Source organism: Taudactylus pleione, unplaced genomic scaffold (genome assembly GCF_031769625.1).
Source record: "Taudactylus pleione unplaced genomic scaffold, aTauple2 ptg000041l, whole genome shotgun sequence".
Classification (NCBI taxonomy): Eukaryota; Metazoa; Chordata; class Amphibia; order Anura; family Myobatrachidae; genus Taudactylus; species Taudactylus pleione.
This window is the reverse complement of record NW_028284443.1, coordinates 56,522,816-56,540,532: the sequence shown is the minus strand read 5'-3', so window position 1 is coordinate 56,540,532 and position 17,717 is coordinate 56,522,816. Positions and strand designations below refer to the sequence as shown.

At 42.8% G+C, this 17,717-nt stretch overlaps 1 protein-coding gene across 1 annotated transcript in view; it reads left to right on the top strand.

The window, feature by feature from the left end:
* The window catches only part of DNAJC3 (DnaJ heat shock protein family (Hsp40) member C3), a 94,352-nt gene that overhangs the window by 9,076 nt on the left and 67,559 nt on the right, over positions 1 to 17,717 (top strand). Inside the window, exons 3-4 of the mRNA XM_088458974.1 lie at positions 8,108 to 8,232; positions 11,041 to 11,115. Of these exons, the coding sequence (XP_088315100.1) occupies positions 8,108 to 8,232; positions 11,041 to 11,115 (200 nt within the window). The remainder of the gene's footprint in view (positions 1 to 8,107; positions 8,233 to 11,040; positions 11,116 to 17,717) is intronic.

Here is a 17,717-nt window from a genome sequence, read left to right as displayed (position 1 = left end):
AGGGACACCCCAAAAAATTAATTTAAAAATTGGGGTTAAAAAAAAAAAATGGGAAAAAATTGTTTAACAATAGGGAAATAGGTTCAGGGCTATTCTGCAAGTATGCGGCAGGTGTTTTCTAGAATAGAATTATAGCGGCAGGTGCACAATTGCAGAATTTTTTAAAACTTACTTTAGGGACTTAAAAATATGCTAGTACCCATTTTCATGTACCCCAAATGTGATGGGACCACTTAAAAAAATGAAAAAAATAACCTAAGTGCTCTTCTGCATCACTTCTTCAATGTCGGAAAAAAAAACACCTGCTGCGGCTATTTAAATCCCCGACTTTCAATTAAAGGCTAAAACGGGGGTACCCATAGTGATCCCCCATGTTTTTACTACTTTAGGGGGGTCTTACAATTTTTTTAAGGAAAAATTTGTAACTTTACGCAAATCCAACTTCGGAGTTTCCCGTTTTCGTTAATTTTATATTGAATACGGGTATAAGCGGGAGCGCGCCCGATACTTTAACGCAGTTAAAAACTCCGATATGAAACGTTAACTTCAACAGTGAAGTTAATGTTTCATATTGAAATACCCCTCAATATGTTGCCATTATCATCAGTCATAAAAAAAACATGAATGCACCGTAGTCTCTATTACACAAAAACAGATGTTATATTCACTAGTGGTGGAAGGTTAAATCGTGGTATAGTATGTTTTATACTGACCTGTCTTCTATAGCTACCGTGTAAGGCATATGCTGGAAATTTGCATCCGGAGCGCTCTTATCCATTAACATCGGCTTATTTAGCTCTGCAGTTGTCTCCTGGGGTGACCTTTTTAGTAGATAAGTAACATACAGTAGGTGTATGGCCATAGCGTCGTGGCTCATGCCGGTGTTTCTCTCCAGTTCAGAGGCTGTGTACGGAGCTTATGCTGACAGGCAGTGTTCAGCAGGTATACTTGCAGCAGCCGGATGTCTAATGATAGAGACTCTGGAGCAGATTCAGACCCGCTCGCTAGGATACGAGCGCTCGTAGCTGACCAATAGTTGCAATCTGTGCATGCATATACATCGCAATGCGCGTGCACAAACCACTGCGAAAGATCAGAATGCATTCGCTCGTTGCGTATAGATAGCCCAGCAGAATGAGTGACAGGAGAAGCCATTTGTGGGTGGTGACAGGGGCAGTCCACTAGAAATGGGGGAGTGGAGGTGCAAACGAAGGCATGCCTGAGTGTTTCAACGCCATTTCAGAGGAGTGCATAATTAAAAGGCAGCGTCATAGTACACTTCACTTGATGGGATTTCACACTGAAGTGATTGCAGTGCTTGCGGCAGGGTATAGTCGACCTAAAGCGCAGCGTATCGCATCCGATGGTGCTTGATGTACCAATGCTTTCATGCACTTCCAGGAGATGACGTGCGCAAGTGGGCGTCTTATGAATGGCTGGTGGGCGTCTGCATACACTAAGTGATCGCACGCCAAGACATAGTGGGCATGCTATTGCCTTGCCATGCAATCACCTGCCTTGCTGGGGGGCATGCGCTGGATTTGCATATGCTGGCTGCGAGCGAACGCATCTAGCGAGCGGCTCTGAATGAGCTCCTCAGTTCAAATAAGTGGAGCCGTCTCAATGAAACCCTTCAGATCACCATAGTGAGTCCATAGAGATATAGGGACTAGTAACTAAGCAGTGTTAGGAGACAGAGTGAAAAGTGATAAGTCTGATAAGGTGCCAGCCAATCGGCTCCCAGCTGTCATTTTTTGAAACACAGCCTGTGAGATGACAGTTGGGAGCTGAGTGGCTGGCACCTTATCACAGACTTATCACTTTTCACTCTGGGCCTGAATCAGAGACTGATGCTCTGAAAGAGCGGTCGCTCTGAATTGGGGCTTTTTTTTTTTTTTTTTTTTGTGTGCGGCCTCCTGACCGCTCGCATAGAGCCCAGAGAGCATCCGGGTCTAATAGAGCCGGAAGCTCTCCCACTGACATCGCTTGGGAAAGCCTCCGTTTGTGAAGCCACCCCTCTGCCACGCCTACAGACGGAGCGAGCTGTCAATCAAAATCTCTTTTGCTCCGGGGCTTGCGCACACGTAGTGCGGCTGCTGCGCGTGCGCAGAGGCCACCATCGGCCCACTTGCGAGCGGGTCTGAATCAGGCCCTCTGTCTCCTAACACTGCTTAGTAACTAGACCCCCAAGTCAATTACAGCCAAAGAATAAGGCCGTTTGCTTAACGCGTTTCATTGCATCATGCATCTTCGTCATGTAGTGACCGCAGCTTTTTTCATTACAAGTTCCGCTGTGCTTCATATACAGACTCTGGTGCATACAGGTATACAAGTGTCACATATCAAATTAATCAGCACAGTCTGCTGGTGCGTCCTAGTCGTCTTAGACACATTTTCGTTGAAAAAAAGACACCTGGCGCTAGCAGAGTAGCACGAGACCTGACTCTCTTACGAGGCAGGTCGCACTATGTGGCGTATTGAGGTTAGATGTATGAGGACACATCTGCATCCATATATTTATCTAAATAGCTCACAATAGTGAAGTACATAGCAGCAAGTCACCGTGTGTGTGTGTGATACAAATATGTAAGGCCTCGTACCACATAGAAGTGAATAAGTACTTATCTGATAAATATTTTCCACTTTCACAGGAAACTGTGGTTGATAGATTCAGACAGGCATGTCCCCAGATTCATCCAGTCTTTGTATCTCCGAGTAATAAATGTAACATTTGTATAATACTGTAAAAGGTTTTTTATTTTATATAAATATAGATAAGAATCTCACGCAAATGAACAAAGATAAACAGGCTTATCTGAACATAGTTAAATAACTGGTAGATGTTGAACCTCTGATCCCTTGCAGCCACTCCAAGGAAGTCAGGACTTGTGTAAGATACAGAAATTGCAGCAGTCAGGTGCAAACCAAGAGGACAGCTGACATATTACGTCCTAGCAGGACTTAATTAAAGGTATCTAGTCCCCAAGCGGGTGTGAAAACCAAATAATGGTCTTATATAGGACTACTAATTGATGGACTAGATCATGTGACCTGAAAGTCACCTGATCTACCTGATAGATTTATACACCGTAGAAAATGTATATAAAACCATTAAAATTACATGCAATTAACATCACATATAGTTCACATAATTAAAATTCTTTATATGAATAAAGTTCACCAAAAGTGAAATATACATATTTACATACAGTAGATCTGTGTGTGTGTGTGTGTGTGTGTGTGTGTGTGTGTATATATATATATATATATATATATATATATATATATATATATATATATATATATACACACATTTCATTGTATAATATGCTCATTATAAAGCCTAGTGACCAAACCTACTAGTCCTCTAAGTGAATAATGAATATATGCCAAAATGGCAACCACATTAAGAATTATTGACTTCAAAAACATGGCCACCACTCAATATGACATAATAATACAGATAAATTTTCAGTGGATAGCTGATCCTGACAGGACGAAAGGTGCTCTCCTGGATTATATCTTAAACCCTTGGCACAATTTTGTCTTAAATGGGCACCTAGTGCATGTGTCGGCGACATTGTCCTGTAGAACATAAACATCGCCGCCGTTATACACCGCTCAGCCATAACATTAAAACCACATGCCTAATATTGTGCATGTCCCCCTCGTGCCACCAAAACAGCTCTGACGTGTTGAGGGATGGACCTCTGATGGTGTCCTGTGGTATATGGCACTAAGACATTAGCAGCAGATCCTTTTAAGTCCTATAAGCTGCAAGGTGAGGCCTCCATGGCTCGTACTTATATTTCTAGTACATCCCACAGATGGTTGGTCGGATTGAGATCTGCAGAATTGGGAGGTCAAGTCAACTCCTTGAACTCTTTGTCATGTTCCTCGAACTATTCCTGAACAATTTTTGCAGTGTGACAAAGTGAATTATGCTGATGAAAGAGGCCACTGCCATCAGGGAATTCTGATGCCAAGAAGGGGTGTACTTGGTCTGCAACAATGTTTAGGTAGTTAGAACTTGTCAAAGTAACATTCACATGAATGCCAAGACCCAAGGATTCCCAGCAGAACATTTCATCAAACGGTATCCGTCAGATTGCCTTCTTCCCATAGTTCACCCTGGTGCCATCTCTTCCCCAGGAAATGACAGTCTGGCAGTTATAATGTAGGTGCCTATTCAGATCAGTTGTTTTAATATAGGAGTTGCCGTTTAAGCAATGGGAAGTACAACGGCCATCAGGTTTGCGTACATCTCTGAAGCCCATAGTCCAATATAATGTCCAATAACAACATCAACTGCAGTTCCCCTATTTACTGTTTCTCAAGGGCAGCATCTATAGTATCAAAGACAGAAAAAATAGGGGGTGCATATAGTGTAGTATGTTAAAAGCAGGGCCGGCGAGATGCGGTATAAGTATTTCAGGGGTATGCCGGACTGGAGAGGAGCCGTCCTCTCTCTGTGGAGTGGTGTCCTGCTAGGGACATGGTGGAAGGCGCTGGGACCAAGTATCTGATCCCAATGATGGAGGTGCAGTGGCGGCGGACAGCAGTAGTCGGCGCTGGGACCAATTGTAGGCGCCTAGCGCTGGTCAAGTGGTGGGTTAAACCTGTACCTGATTGTAGCTCACAGCCCGGCAACCATGAAGTGGCGGCTATTTAAATTTGGCACCGCCCGTGAGCCAAGACACTTATTTATCAATGAGTTTATCACTCAAAACTAGTGATAACTTTTTTACTTTTTTATGATAAATGGTGCTCCAGCCAATCAGCTCCCAACTGTCATCTGTTAGAAAAATGACAGTTGGGTGCTGATTGGCTGGAGCACCATTTATCATAAAAAGTTAAATTTATCACTAGTTTTGAGTGATAAACTCGTTGATAAATGAGGCCCTCATCAGGGGCCTAACGTCAGACACCACTGATCGGTGCGAGGAGTTTGGTACCAGTGGGCAGCGATAATGAAGCCCATGTCAAGAGCTTCGGCAGCTGCTAAAGAGGCCAGAAGACAACATGTTCAAGAAGGAAGATGCCAGGGCCCAGTTAGTCGCAGCAAAGAAGAGGCAGCGCCTAAGCTGAGGGCCGGAGAGTGCTGCAGTGGAGGAAGGCAAAAGAGCGAAGCCGCGTGTGCGCTAAAAGGTGGCGTGGGAGGCCGGTGAAGGAGGTGCGGTTACTGTTGTGGGCAGTGCGGCCCCGCCGACGTCAATATTGGGGGCGTGCCCAGCTGGCAGTGTCGCTAATGGGGGCGTAGGTGCTGGGCTTTCCCCAAGCTCTCCCTAAATGTGAATAGATGTCATGCACATGGCATCTATTCATGCGGCGGCAGAACTGCAGCAGCCAGGCTGTTTTAGCAGGGCAGGCCTGATTATTTTTATATATATATATATATATATATATATATAATATACCAGTATGGGTGGCACTCCCATGTCACACATAAGTCACCAAGGTGCCCTCCGGAGAAGCTCCACAGCAAGGGGCTCCAACACACAAACGGACCGGCGGCACTCTTTCAAAAAACGACTCAGACAGCAGGCATATGCAAATCGAATAGATTTGCATATGCCTGCTGTCTGAGTCGTTTTTTGAAAGAGAGTGCCGCTGGTCCGTTTGTATATATATGTATATATGTGTGTGTGTGTGTATGTATAAATGTATGTATGTGTGTGTGTATATATATATATATACATACACTCGAGTATAAGTCGACCTGAATATAATTCGAGGTACCTACTTTTACCACAAAAAACTGGGAAAACTTATTGACTCGAGTATAAGCCTAGGGTGGGAAATGCAGCAGCTGGTTGTGCCCCCAGTAGTAATCCCCCCCTTTCAGTGACCCCTGTAGTAATCGCCCCCTGGTAGTACATCCAGTAGTAATCCCCCCCTTTTAGTGCCCCCAGTGGTAATCTCCCCCCCCCCCCCTGGTAGTGCCCCCTGTAGTAACCCCACCTGGTAGTGCCCCCCTGTAGTAACCCCCCCCCTTGGTAGAACTCCGTCCGGTCAGCGCTACACACTTCACTCGAGTATTAGCCGAGGAGGTACTTTTTCAGCACAAAAAATGTGCTGAAAAACTCGGCTTATACTCGAGTATATACGGTGTGTGTATGTATGTATGTATGTATATTTGTGTGTGTGTATGTATATATATTATATAGACAGTACTTGGATTGTCCGGCACTCAAAGAATAAATTCAACAGTCCAGGTGCTCTTCCAGCTGTAGTCCGTGAAGTACAGATATAGTATAACAAGATAGAAACGGATGGCACTCCGGTATGAAAATAATAAATCAGGCCACTCAGTAGTGGTAGTCAACGTTTCAGAGGCGTGACCTCTTTTATCAAGACCATAAGGTAGATATATATATATTTTAGTGTGTATATGTGTTTTATCTCTGGCACGGCCGCAGACATGGGCAGACAGCGCCGGTGCAATTTCAATCTGGCGGTGGTCGCGAGCCAATCAGGAGCCGCCACTGCTGATTGGCTGCCGGTCTACGAGCTCTGATTGCGTTGCGACAGGTGGTGCTGTCTCTCCATTTGGGCCAGCACCAAATCAACACTGCTGACACCATGCCCCCCTCGACTGCACTGACTGGACCGGTCCACCATGTGTGGGTGACTGGGTGCAGGGGGAGCGGCGGTCCACAGAGGCACCATTGCAGCTGCACCCCTTGCACCCAGGGTAGTTATGCCACTGTCTGCATTAGCAAAAAATGGGGTCCCTTTCAGGATCAATGGAATGGGGTTACAGACGAGGACATTGTAAACAAACAAAATATTAAATTATTAATATTTTAAAATATATTTTTATAAATAAAATGTGATATGCTGGGGTAATTTAGCTCAGTAGAGGAGTCAGTGGTGCAGTATTTAGGGTCCACCTGCAGATTTTCTGGTTTAAATGAAATAAATGGTGCTTTACTGTCTGCATACAGGAACAAAATAATAAATGACCTAGGCCCCATTCAGTGCACTACCTCACTTCTTGGCCCCTCTCTATAATGGGCAGCTAGTCTGCAAATGTAATATAGTCACAGCCTTAAGCTGCATACTCACGTAAAGATTTTCTGTCCAACCATCCAACTAGTTGATTGGTTAGAATGAAAATCTGGTAACGTATGGGAATAAATGATGATCACCAATTTGCTCCTAAATGCCAGAAAACAGATGAAAATGGACGCTCAGACAAGTTTGTTAAATGTTTGATCTAAACAATTTGTTCAAACAACAATTTTTGTCTATTTTCCGGCGTTTGGGAGCAAATTGCTGATAGTCATTTGCTTTCATACCTTACCAGATTTTCATTCCAACCAGATTTTCATTCCAACCAATCAACTAGTTGGATGGTTGGACAGAAAATCTTTGTGTGTATACACCTTTAGTCCTGTCTCACACAAGTATAGACATGGCCTTCCATCAAGTCACACAGTCTCTCTTGTGGTCTGCCCTGCGTCGCATCCAAGTATGGACACGGGCCTCCTGGTCTGTAGTTTGGCTTCTACAACTTCACATACACAGTCCTAGAGATTTGGAGTCTACTCTGCCTCGCAGGCCTGGACACGGCCTCCCACTAGCCTGGCTGGCCTACTGGGTTCTATAGCTGCCACAGTCCCACTTGGACTCTCCACAGGCAGTCTGACTGCCTTCCACAACCCCACCTGGGCTGTATACACACTTTTCTGCCTCAGACCTACCTTGGATTGAATCCACTGGGCAGCCATAAGGTGTGGTCACACCTCCTTACCTCCTCCAACCCCACACGGAATACATGGCTCACTAGCGCCACTTAGCTTGATATTGCCACAAAATATAATAAATCTTCTCAGCCATAACATACCTCCTGCCTAATGCTATGAAGGTCCGCCATCAAGTCATTCATGATTATATCCACCATGTAAACACGCTTTTAGATTTCATCTTGCCGCAAACATACAATACAGTAAAACAGTCAGTGATGTTCTCGATTGCTTTTCTCCTGTACATTTTCTCCTCCTTTATAACACATCAGATGCAGTCTCTGCACACTGAAATGAATGTGTCCTCCTATACAGTTTATGCAGTACTTGATGCCAGCTTGTTTTTTTTTCTCTATTAGATGGAGACCCAGATAACTACCTGGCATACTACAGAAGAGCAACAGCATATCTGGCCATGGGCAAATCTAAAGCCGCAATTCCTGATTTAAGTCGTGTGATAGAGCTGAAACCAGACTTCACATCCGTATGTAATGCTTATAAAGCTTACCTGCAGGGCAGGAACAAATAACCTGCTCCTAAAGTATTTTTCTGCCTATAATCTCCACTTCACTTGGTTTAAACCTTTTAATATGTGAAACAGACTTGGGAAGTTTTCAAGTATTGCTGGATGTGACTAAAATGTAATATGGAGGCATATGATGATACAACAGCCTCACTCTCCTATATATTGTACACAATCTAAAGACAATATATCACCTAAGAATGTACAATTATTCAAGAATGCATAATAAACCATTTTTATAATTGCCAACCATTCAAAGAGCTTACAATGTATGAGCAGAGGCAAAAGCAAAGGGTAGGGAGGGCTTTGTCTGCGAGAGCTTACAATCTAGTAGGAAAAGGGAAGAGCTTGGAGAAGAGGAGCAGATGTGAGTGATAGTAGAGATTGGGACAACAGCCGAGGTGTACAGGTGGGAGTAGGGTTTGCTCTAGTGAAGATGTTCATTTCCAAAGAGTGTTTAAAAGGAGACAAGGTGCATGTTAGCAGCAGCTCTAGGGGCCCGAGGGAGACTAAATCGAGATGAGGTTTGACATGTATAAAAGGGTAGTGGTACTGAGGGCTCTGTATAGGTGAAGGTGAGTAATATGCATTGGATTCTGCAGGACATGGGAGCCAGTGTAGGCTATTTGCAGAGTGGTGCAGTGAGAGTTATGACTATATTTGGGGTAATAAATGGGTACATTCTAGCCATATTTCAAAGATAGACATGACTTGACTGCAAGAGAGAATTTGATGTCTGAAATAAGAGGACAGAGCCAAGTATGACTTCAAGGATTTGGGTTTGGGAGAATAATCCTATTGCGTGGAAAATAATAAACTTCACTTTGGACATTTTGAGCCTTATGTAGCACTGGGATAGCCATGCTGACATAGCGGGGGGCAGTTGGTCACAGGAGATGGTAGAGAATTGAAGAGATTAGAGCAGTTTTTGCTACTGCCTGTGGTTGATCGCAAGTTTGTCTTGTTGAGTGACAGCACGCCCTGGCATATACAGGCTAGAAGATGACTGTCCTAACTAGATTGCGTCCTGCAGCTGGGAAGTATCCATGTATGAGGTATGATCCACCCAATTATAGACACATCTATATGCCAAGAGGCTACTGCCCCCAATATTTAATAATCGGTGATCACCATATCAATGTGTACATTGGATGATACTCCATTTAATATATTTTTTCGAATTTTGTGGTCTAATACTTTCATTTACAGCAGAGGGTGTGTTTTTCCTAATAATATGATAGTGCTTCAATAAGTAAGGTAACAAGACTTCTCATGCGTGTAATGTTCTTTATTTCGTTCTAATTTCCCACCAAACCAGAATAGATAGCCCATTGCTTCCCCTCACGGTCATTAGACTGCGCCTCATATCAGTCATACTGTCCCAACTTCAGTTGTAAGATGGCGGGGATGGCGAAACCTATTCAAACATTGAGGTTGGTAGTATGATTAGATTTATGGGTCTAATAGGCACATCAGCAGCTGAAATTCATCACCAACTTATAAAGGTGTACAGTGATAACGTCCTGTCCCAGAAACAGGTTTGGGTTTAGTGCACTGCCTTTTGCAGGACAGATGTTCAAGATGAGCAGCAATCTGGCCAGTCAGGCACATTCCCCGTGCTGCATTGAATGTCTGATTCAGGAGGACAGATGCATTCGAGGTAGTGATATTGCTGACGAACTGAACATCTCATTGGGTACTCTGCACATTGTTCATGAGCAACTGGGGTACAGGATAAAGTGTTCACGTTTAGTACCGAAGCAACTCACAGAAGCTCACAAAACCATTAGGATGGGATTGTCTCTTGTTCACTTGAGGCGGTACCATGAGGAGGGAGTGCAGATCCTGCAGAGTATTGTTACATGCAATGAAATGTGAGGGCATCATATGACACCAAAGACGAAGCAAGCATCCATGGCATGCAAACACGCATTGTCCCCACCTTCAAATAAATTCAAAACAACTCTATCAGCATGCGACCATGTTTTGGGACCACAAGGGCATGCTTCTTATTGGTTTCCTCATCAAGGGAAATACTGTGAATGCTGTCTACTATTGTGACACATTGAGCCGGTTGAGAAGGGCCATTCGTCGAAAATGATCTGAGTTGCTGCGAACAGGTGTCGTATTGCTGTACGATAATGCCAGGCCACACAACCGCACGCATGAGTTATGGCGCTACCATTGGGAGGTACTGGACCATCCTCACTACAGCCCTGACCCGGCACTGAGTGACTTCCATCTCTTTGGACCATTGAAGAAGCAACTGGGTGGAAGGCGAGTCGCAACCGATGCTGAAGTTCAGCAAGCCACCATGCCCTGGCTTAAGGCACTTGACACTGATTTCTTCTATGCCGGGATAGATGCCTTGGTGTATCGTTGGAACAAATGATTAGACAAGTATGGGGACTATGTGGAAAATTAATCTGTACCAAGGCCATACTGTTGATTCTACTTATATATGTGCGAGTTAAATACATTTATTCAATGAAAGGTCTTGTTACATTATTTATTGAACCACCCTCATTTTAAAGCCATGAGGTCCGAACTCAGAATTGTGACAGATATTATTTAGATAAATTGTATACATCTAGTAGTATCACTTGGGTATTATATGTAAAATAATGTATTTAGTGATATTATTGTTAAAGATGAACATTACTCTAAGATGTGAGATATAATTGGATGGGGCTATAGAAGTCCTTGTTGGAAGAGGCTGCAGTTTATTTTTCCTTTTTCTTTACTTCTATTTATGTGTTATTGATTCAGGCAAGATTACAGCGAGGACAGTTGTTGTTGAAACAAGGGAAATTGGATGAAGCAGAGGAGGACTTTAAGAAAGTGGTAAGTTATTAATAAAGACAAAGTGTGCAGTAACCTACAGCAACTAGACAGTAGTTTGATGAACATGGGTTGCTATAGGGGCTACTGTACGTTTGCTTTGTTTGTGAATTATACATGATATTTTATTGTTTTCAATAAACCACTAGATGGCACATTTCCCTGTTTTCCTTTTGCTTGTAAGCAGCTGGGAAGTTCTCCCATGGTGGAATTTAGTATAAGTGACTGGAGTGCACTGGTATTTCACCTCCTAATCTGGGAGGCAATGCAACACCTGGAGCAAACCTGACCAGTGTTCATTTTCTTCTTCTAACTATGCTCCTGAGCTGGCATGCTGGAGCTGAGCTGGATGGGTTCATTCAAAAATGTATTCTATTTGTCTGGGGGTTTATGTTAAAGGAGATCAATGGGACTTTGAATGCATATTGTGTTATATACAACTGTTAAAGAAAGAGTATTGTCATGACAGAGGGACCTTTTGTTCTAGAGCTTTTGCATGGCACATCCAAGTAACTGTTTCCCTATTTGCCATGGTAAATGTGATACTCCAGGTACAGTGCCATGGGAGTCTGTTGAATGAACTAGCAATAAACATGCAGAAAAATAATTCTTTGGATAGAATACCATATACTGTACTCACTTGTAAACCTACTTAGCCATGCAACGCTACAGCTGTTAGTAACAGAAATGACTGGTATGAAAATTATTGCTAATACTTAGATTATAAATTTATGTAATTGTTCTAGTCTTTAAGTCATATCAGCATTTTTGTTCTAAAACTAGAAGTAAGGAAATAACCGGAATAGATTAAAATGAGCGGTGTCTGTGTGAGCCGCAACAGATATCATATACCTTTGAACTCTACAAATAACTGATTACTATGGGGAAAATTCAATATCTTAACTTTAAAATACTCCATTAAACATGTCACTGTTAGTTGTGAGCAATATATGTTGTAAAACATCTAGGTCAGAGAACCCTTCTCTTCAGGCCTGCAGAATGTCAACAGTTCAAAGTGACACTCGTAGAAGAGAAGAGCATCTACTAAACAAATACTGGGAATGAGAACAGGCAGCAAAAAAATTATTTTCTCCTCGCCCACTACATTCTCTCTTTAGCTGTCCTCAGTCTTGTAACAAGGAGATTTACCTGGTAAAGACATAATTGCACTGTTTGCTCAACGTCTAAACGCGTGCGTGCGTGCGTGTGTGTGTGTGTGTGTTATATTCCTTACATAATAACGTAAGCACCCTCTAGCCAGGATTTTTTTTTAATGTAAAATGAATTAGCAGCAGCTAGTTTCAAGGTAATTAATGAGAAAACCTAATAAACAGAACCAACACAAACAAGTGAAATTACACTAATAGATACAGAATATCCATATGTAAAACCATTCAATACTGGTATGGCAGAATAAGTCAACCACACACCAATGCAAAGTTTAATACAAGATACAAATATACAGTATTTAATGCTAAAAAAAACATTATATTGCACTTGATAATAGTCCTGGTCACACATATGCCCTAGGAAATGATAGGTTATGCTGGTAGAGAATAATATAATACGAGCTGTTTTGTATAGTTTAAACCAAATGATATCAGTGCATACGTTGGAAATAAAAGAGAGCCTCATATGGCTAGAAGTATGTTTGTGGAACTACAAGTTCTAAGAGTATGTAAAACAGTCATGGACCCAATGAATAAAAGAAGCTGATGATCTTACCAGAAGGTCTGGCTATAGTGATGTGCTCCCGGGTCCAACGTGAAGTGGGGTTAACCACCGGGTGAGCCATCCATTTTTTTGTAAAAAAGGCCTGTATTTAGGGGAGAAACTAGTCAGAGGACCTGCACCGCTCTATTTATGGATATGTGAGCGACTTATTTTATACTGAAAGACTTTCCCTGGAGTGCGTCTAGAGCTCATTGTATAGCGGCACTGACTGCACTACTCGTCTGTCTAGGCTGGAAGTGCTACGGCAGTGAGCACCAACCTAAAGATCAGTTCACCTGGTGGTTAACCCCACTGCATGTTGGACCTGGGAGTGCATTACTCTAGCCCAGACCTGGCCAAAAGTGACATCGTTATCTACCATTAGCTCATGGTGCATCTGCCAGCAGATCGTGACCAATTGAAGTAAAATAAACCTGAAATGGCTTCCACAGCCTCAGAAGCCCGCCACTGCTGCCATCCGCCTGCCTAGCCTCACAGCGTACTGAGGTCCTGATTCAGAGGCGATCGCTATTTGCAAGCGCTCGCTCTGAATCGGGGCGGATTTAAAAAAAAAAAAAATCTGCCTCCAGGTCTCTCGCATAGCTGTGGGTGACAATCGGGCTTGCGACGAGACCCTTGTGGTAAGGTCTCGTCCACTGCAATCCCCAGTGAACTTCCTGCTCCAATAGAGCAGGAAGTTCACTACTGACATCATGTGTGATGTCAGTAGGGCCGGCCACAAACTGCAGGCGTTCCTTCGGGAACGCCTCCATTTGTGCAGCCACCCCTCCGACCCGCCTACAAAATGGGGCGAGCTGTCGATCAACATCGACAGCCGCCCCGTTTTGCTGCAAGCCCCGAGTGAGTGAAGTTATCACTCGCTCCGACGCATGTGCAGTACCCGTCCATCGACCCGCTTGCGAGCAGGTCTGAATCAGGCCCAGAGTTTCATGGGGAGCTGCAAGTGCCGAAGCCGCTCCCGGAAGTAGTCTGTGCGGAGTGATTGTGTTTATATGTGCGGTGAAGGGGCTGCAGGGTGACGTTGCCAGTGCACAGCCTCCTGCTGTGGTACCATGCCACCCCAAGCACCGGCTCCCCACCGCACACACCAACACTAAGTGACTGATATTTATTTTTTAAATAAGACAACCCCTTCTATTATTAAGCAGTGGAGATAATTACAGTTTATTACAAGTTTATATTATGGGGGGAATGTAAGCGATTGCAGATTTGTGGTAACTCTGTACACCTCAAAATGACTGGATGTATTTTTTGTACTTGTCATTTTTGTTTAATCTACTGTATTGTATGTATGTATGAGAGAGCTGTTGTTTAATACTACTGTATTGTATGTATGAGAGAGCTGTTTAATACTACTTTATTGTATGTATGAGAGAGCTGTTGTTTAATACTACTTTATTGTATGTATGAGAAAGCTGTTGTTTAATACTACTGTATTGTATGTATGAGAGAGCTGTTGTTTAATACTACTGTATTGTATGTATGAGAGAGCTGTTAGGAAAACAATATCAGTGCACCTGTGTGAAGCATAGTGTCTGTGAGTCTGATACAGAGGTGGACTGTATGTATGCACAGCTACCATTTCTTACTGATATACAGCTGCAAAAATATGCAGTCACTGTCTCTAATGTCAGCGATCCCATAAGCAACTGTGATTGCCATTGTACAGTTAGGAGATTTCGCAGTAACAAAAAAAATTGCTGAACAGCGCAATCATCGGCATAGCGTCCACCTTTGAATCAGACCCATTGATGCTGGTAGATCACCACTAAGTAAGTGATCAAAATGTAGAATCCAGGTCACAAAAGTCTGGCCACCCCTGGTCTAGCTGGACCTTCCAGATCGTGTAGTCTGATATTCTTGCCATTGTCTTAGGTGTACTGTCCACGGGAGACCCAATGTGTGCACTACTGCATTAATTGAATATTCGTAAAAGACCACCCTATAAGCCTTTTTCTTTCCTACAAGGGAGAGACCTCCTATGAAGATTTGAGCTTTCCATCCTGTAAGCCCCAACCGCCATGATAGAACCGCCCTCTACTTTTTATTGTTATCTGCTGCTTATAGCTATAGATGGGGAGGACTTGCCTAAAAGCCCTCCTTTATAGTGTATGTTACTCAGACTCCAGAGACTGTGGAGCTTAATGACCTAATCTGTAATGATTCATTCAAAATACTGCAGATTTTTTTGCAAGCTGAGCAAGAGAATATAAAAAGTGCTCTATCCCAAACCCTATTCTGGCACCCACACTATGGCGTACCCTCATTTGAAATAAGTACTCTCCTCTTTTCATTATGAAGACTGAGTATCTCTCCCATCCTGGCTTTAATAAACCCAGAGGCACCCTTATTTGAAAAAGGAGTGTCCCCTCTTTCACCTATACACTCAGCAGGGCACCATAGGAGTTGTGCGGTTTTGGTTTCCAGAGATCACCAGACAAGAGGATAAAAATGGATTTAAGTGAAATCTTACAAAGCCTCATGTCCCTCCCCACCAAGAGGGACTGAGAGTGATAGTGGGGAATATGCAGCCTAAACAATACAGTTTTGCAAATTGGCTAACCAACCTGGAGAAGCACAAGCAAATCTCACATGGGTATTGCTTCAGGAGACAGTACATAAGCAGCCTCTTGAACTGAAAGCACTGCAATATACCCTTGATGACTTCTAAAAATGGAATTTGTTTTAAGGCAAAACCAGCCTGCCTCTTTAAATCTAGTGGCGACATTGCCGACATCTCACTGCTGCCCACAACTTGCAAGTTGGATGTATGCAAAGCATATATTGTGTATTTCCGCACTGAACATTCTTCGGAACCAAGCATACACAAGTACAATCGATTACTATGAATTTCAATTGCATCTCCTCTTGCGACTGAAAGGTCCTTCTCACATACATAGAGTTGGACAGAAGAGTAAATATGCCTGTTTCTAGGCGTACCTTTCACTACAAGCATAGGCTGGTGCAAGTGCTCCCTAATGATGAGTATCAATCTAAGCATATGGATATACACTCATAAAGGCTGTTTCTCAGTTGGGAGCAAAGCAAAAAAAAAGCAACTACTTTGCTCCTGGAAAAACTAGCAATGCAAGGGGTATAAATACATTTTTTTTTTTCATGCACGGTAATTACTGGCTGCATTTACATGTAGCCCACAAATGTTGCACAGTATAATTAAACTGCAATTTATTATTTTTATTATTGTCACAAACCCAGGCTGACTCACAAATACAACAATCTGCATCAGCTGGTTGTGACGCCGGCGCACCACGGTCACTTACCAAGATACACTGTTCTTCTGCCACCACGCAGACTGTTCTCCGCAGGTCTGCGATCTCCCACCAGATTAATAATAAATCACATTCAAATTACACACAAATATGTAGCATGGGCCTATCTAGGCACACAAGTTCAATAAGAATCACTGAGAAAATGCTAGATTAAATGTGTTTAATCCAATAAATATTTTCAAGGCTTAGTTACAAAAATATTAATAAAATGACAAACAGATTATAATGCAAATATTTTCAAAAAATAAAAGAGAAAACTGAGAGTCCCTAAGACAACTCACATTAAAGTTCTTAGCACTGCTGATGGGGTGGGGGATTTCACCCACAAGAATCCTGGTGCACTCCCAGAACATCCGTCAGTTCCCCAATGAACGAACATTGAATGCAGGATGGTATTCCTTTTTATACATCCCTAATTCTTTGTTCATACTTAACAGGGTCTCCCTATCAGGTCAGCAGGGTTTGAGATCAATAGATGTCCAATACAGGGTTACCTGGCCAAACTGACAGGCTCCCTGCTTTAAAGATTTGTGACGATATAACTCACTCTTCAACTTCCCCCTTCCAGACCTATAGTAAATACCAGAATCCTTATCTCAGCCTCTATAGCATAACAAGAATCTTTAGAGGTAGGGCAGTGAAGTAAAAAGAGGTCTGTTTCTGGGATTATGATCTAGGACACTGACTTCAGGGGTCATAAAAAAAATGGAGAGAGCTAGCTGTTCACACATGACCCCACACTTTGAGGGATGTACATTATTTTGTTATCTGCAAGCCATCCACTTTATTTACGATTTGTTAAACCCAGTCCTTCCCAACCTGCACACCGAATAGAAATTGACACACCATGTTTATACGGAATATAAAATGACAGAACATCATACAATATCATAATTTGTGAGGACATATTCGTCACTATTATTATTATTTATTATTATTATTATTATTATTATTATTATTATTATTATTATTATTATTATTATCATCCTTCATTTATTTGGCACCTCAAGGGTTTCACAGCGCCTTACAAAGTACATAAACAAATGAGCGAACAAGAAAACAATGACTTACCCAAGTGTTAGGTGCCCTTGTGGGGAGTTAGGAGTAGACGATAGTATGAGTAAGGAAAAAGAGCCCTGCTCAAGAGAGCTTACATTCTAAAGGGGAATGGCAGACAGACGGGAGTGATGCAGATGGAGTAGACAGGGAGGAAAGAGCAGCAGGTATGGATGAGAGCTGGAAGGCTTTGATGAAGTAGTGGGTCTGAAGAGCTCGTTTGAAGATTTGTAGAAAGGTGGAGAGTCTGATAGGGAGAGCGTCCCAGACGTAGGGAGCAGAATGGCAAAAATCTTTGAGGGGGGAGTGGGAGGAAGTAATCATTTGGCAGGAAAGGCGGTGTGCATTTGTTAAGCGAAGTGGGCGGGCTGGAGTGTGAAGGGAGATGAGGATTGGGTAATTTACTTTTACCTATAACAAGTTACATGTGTCTCTAATCATACACTTAACTGCTCTAATAATAGTTAATTGATTAGATAGAGATATATGTATTTATGTGTGTGTGTGTGTGTGTGTGTGTGTGTG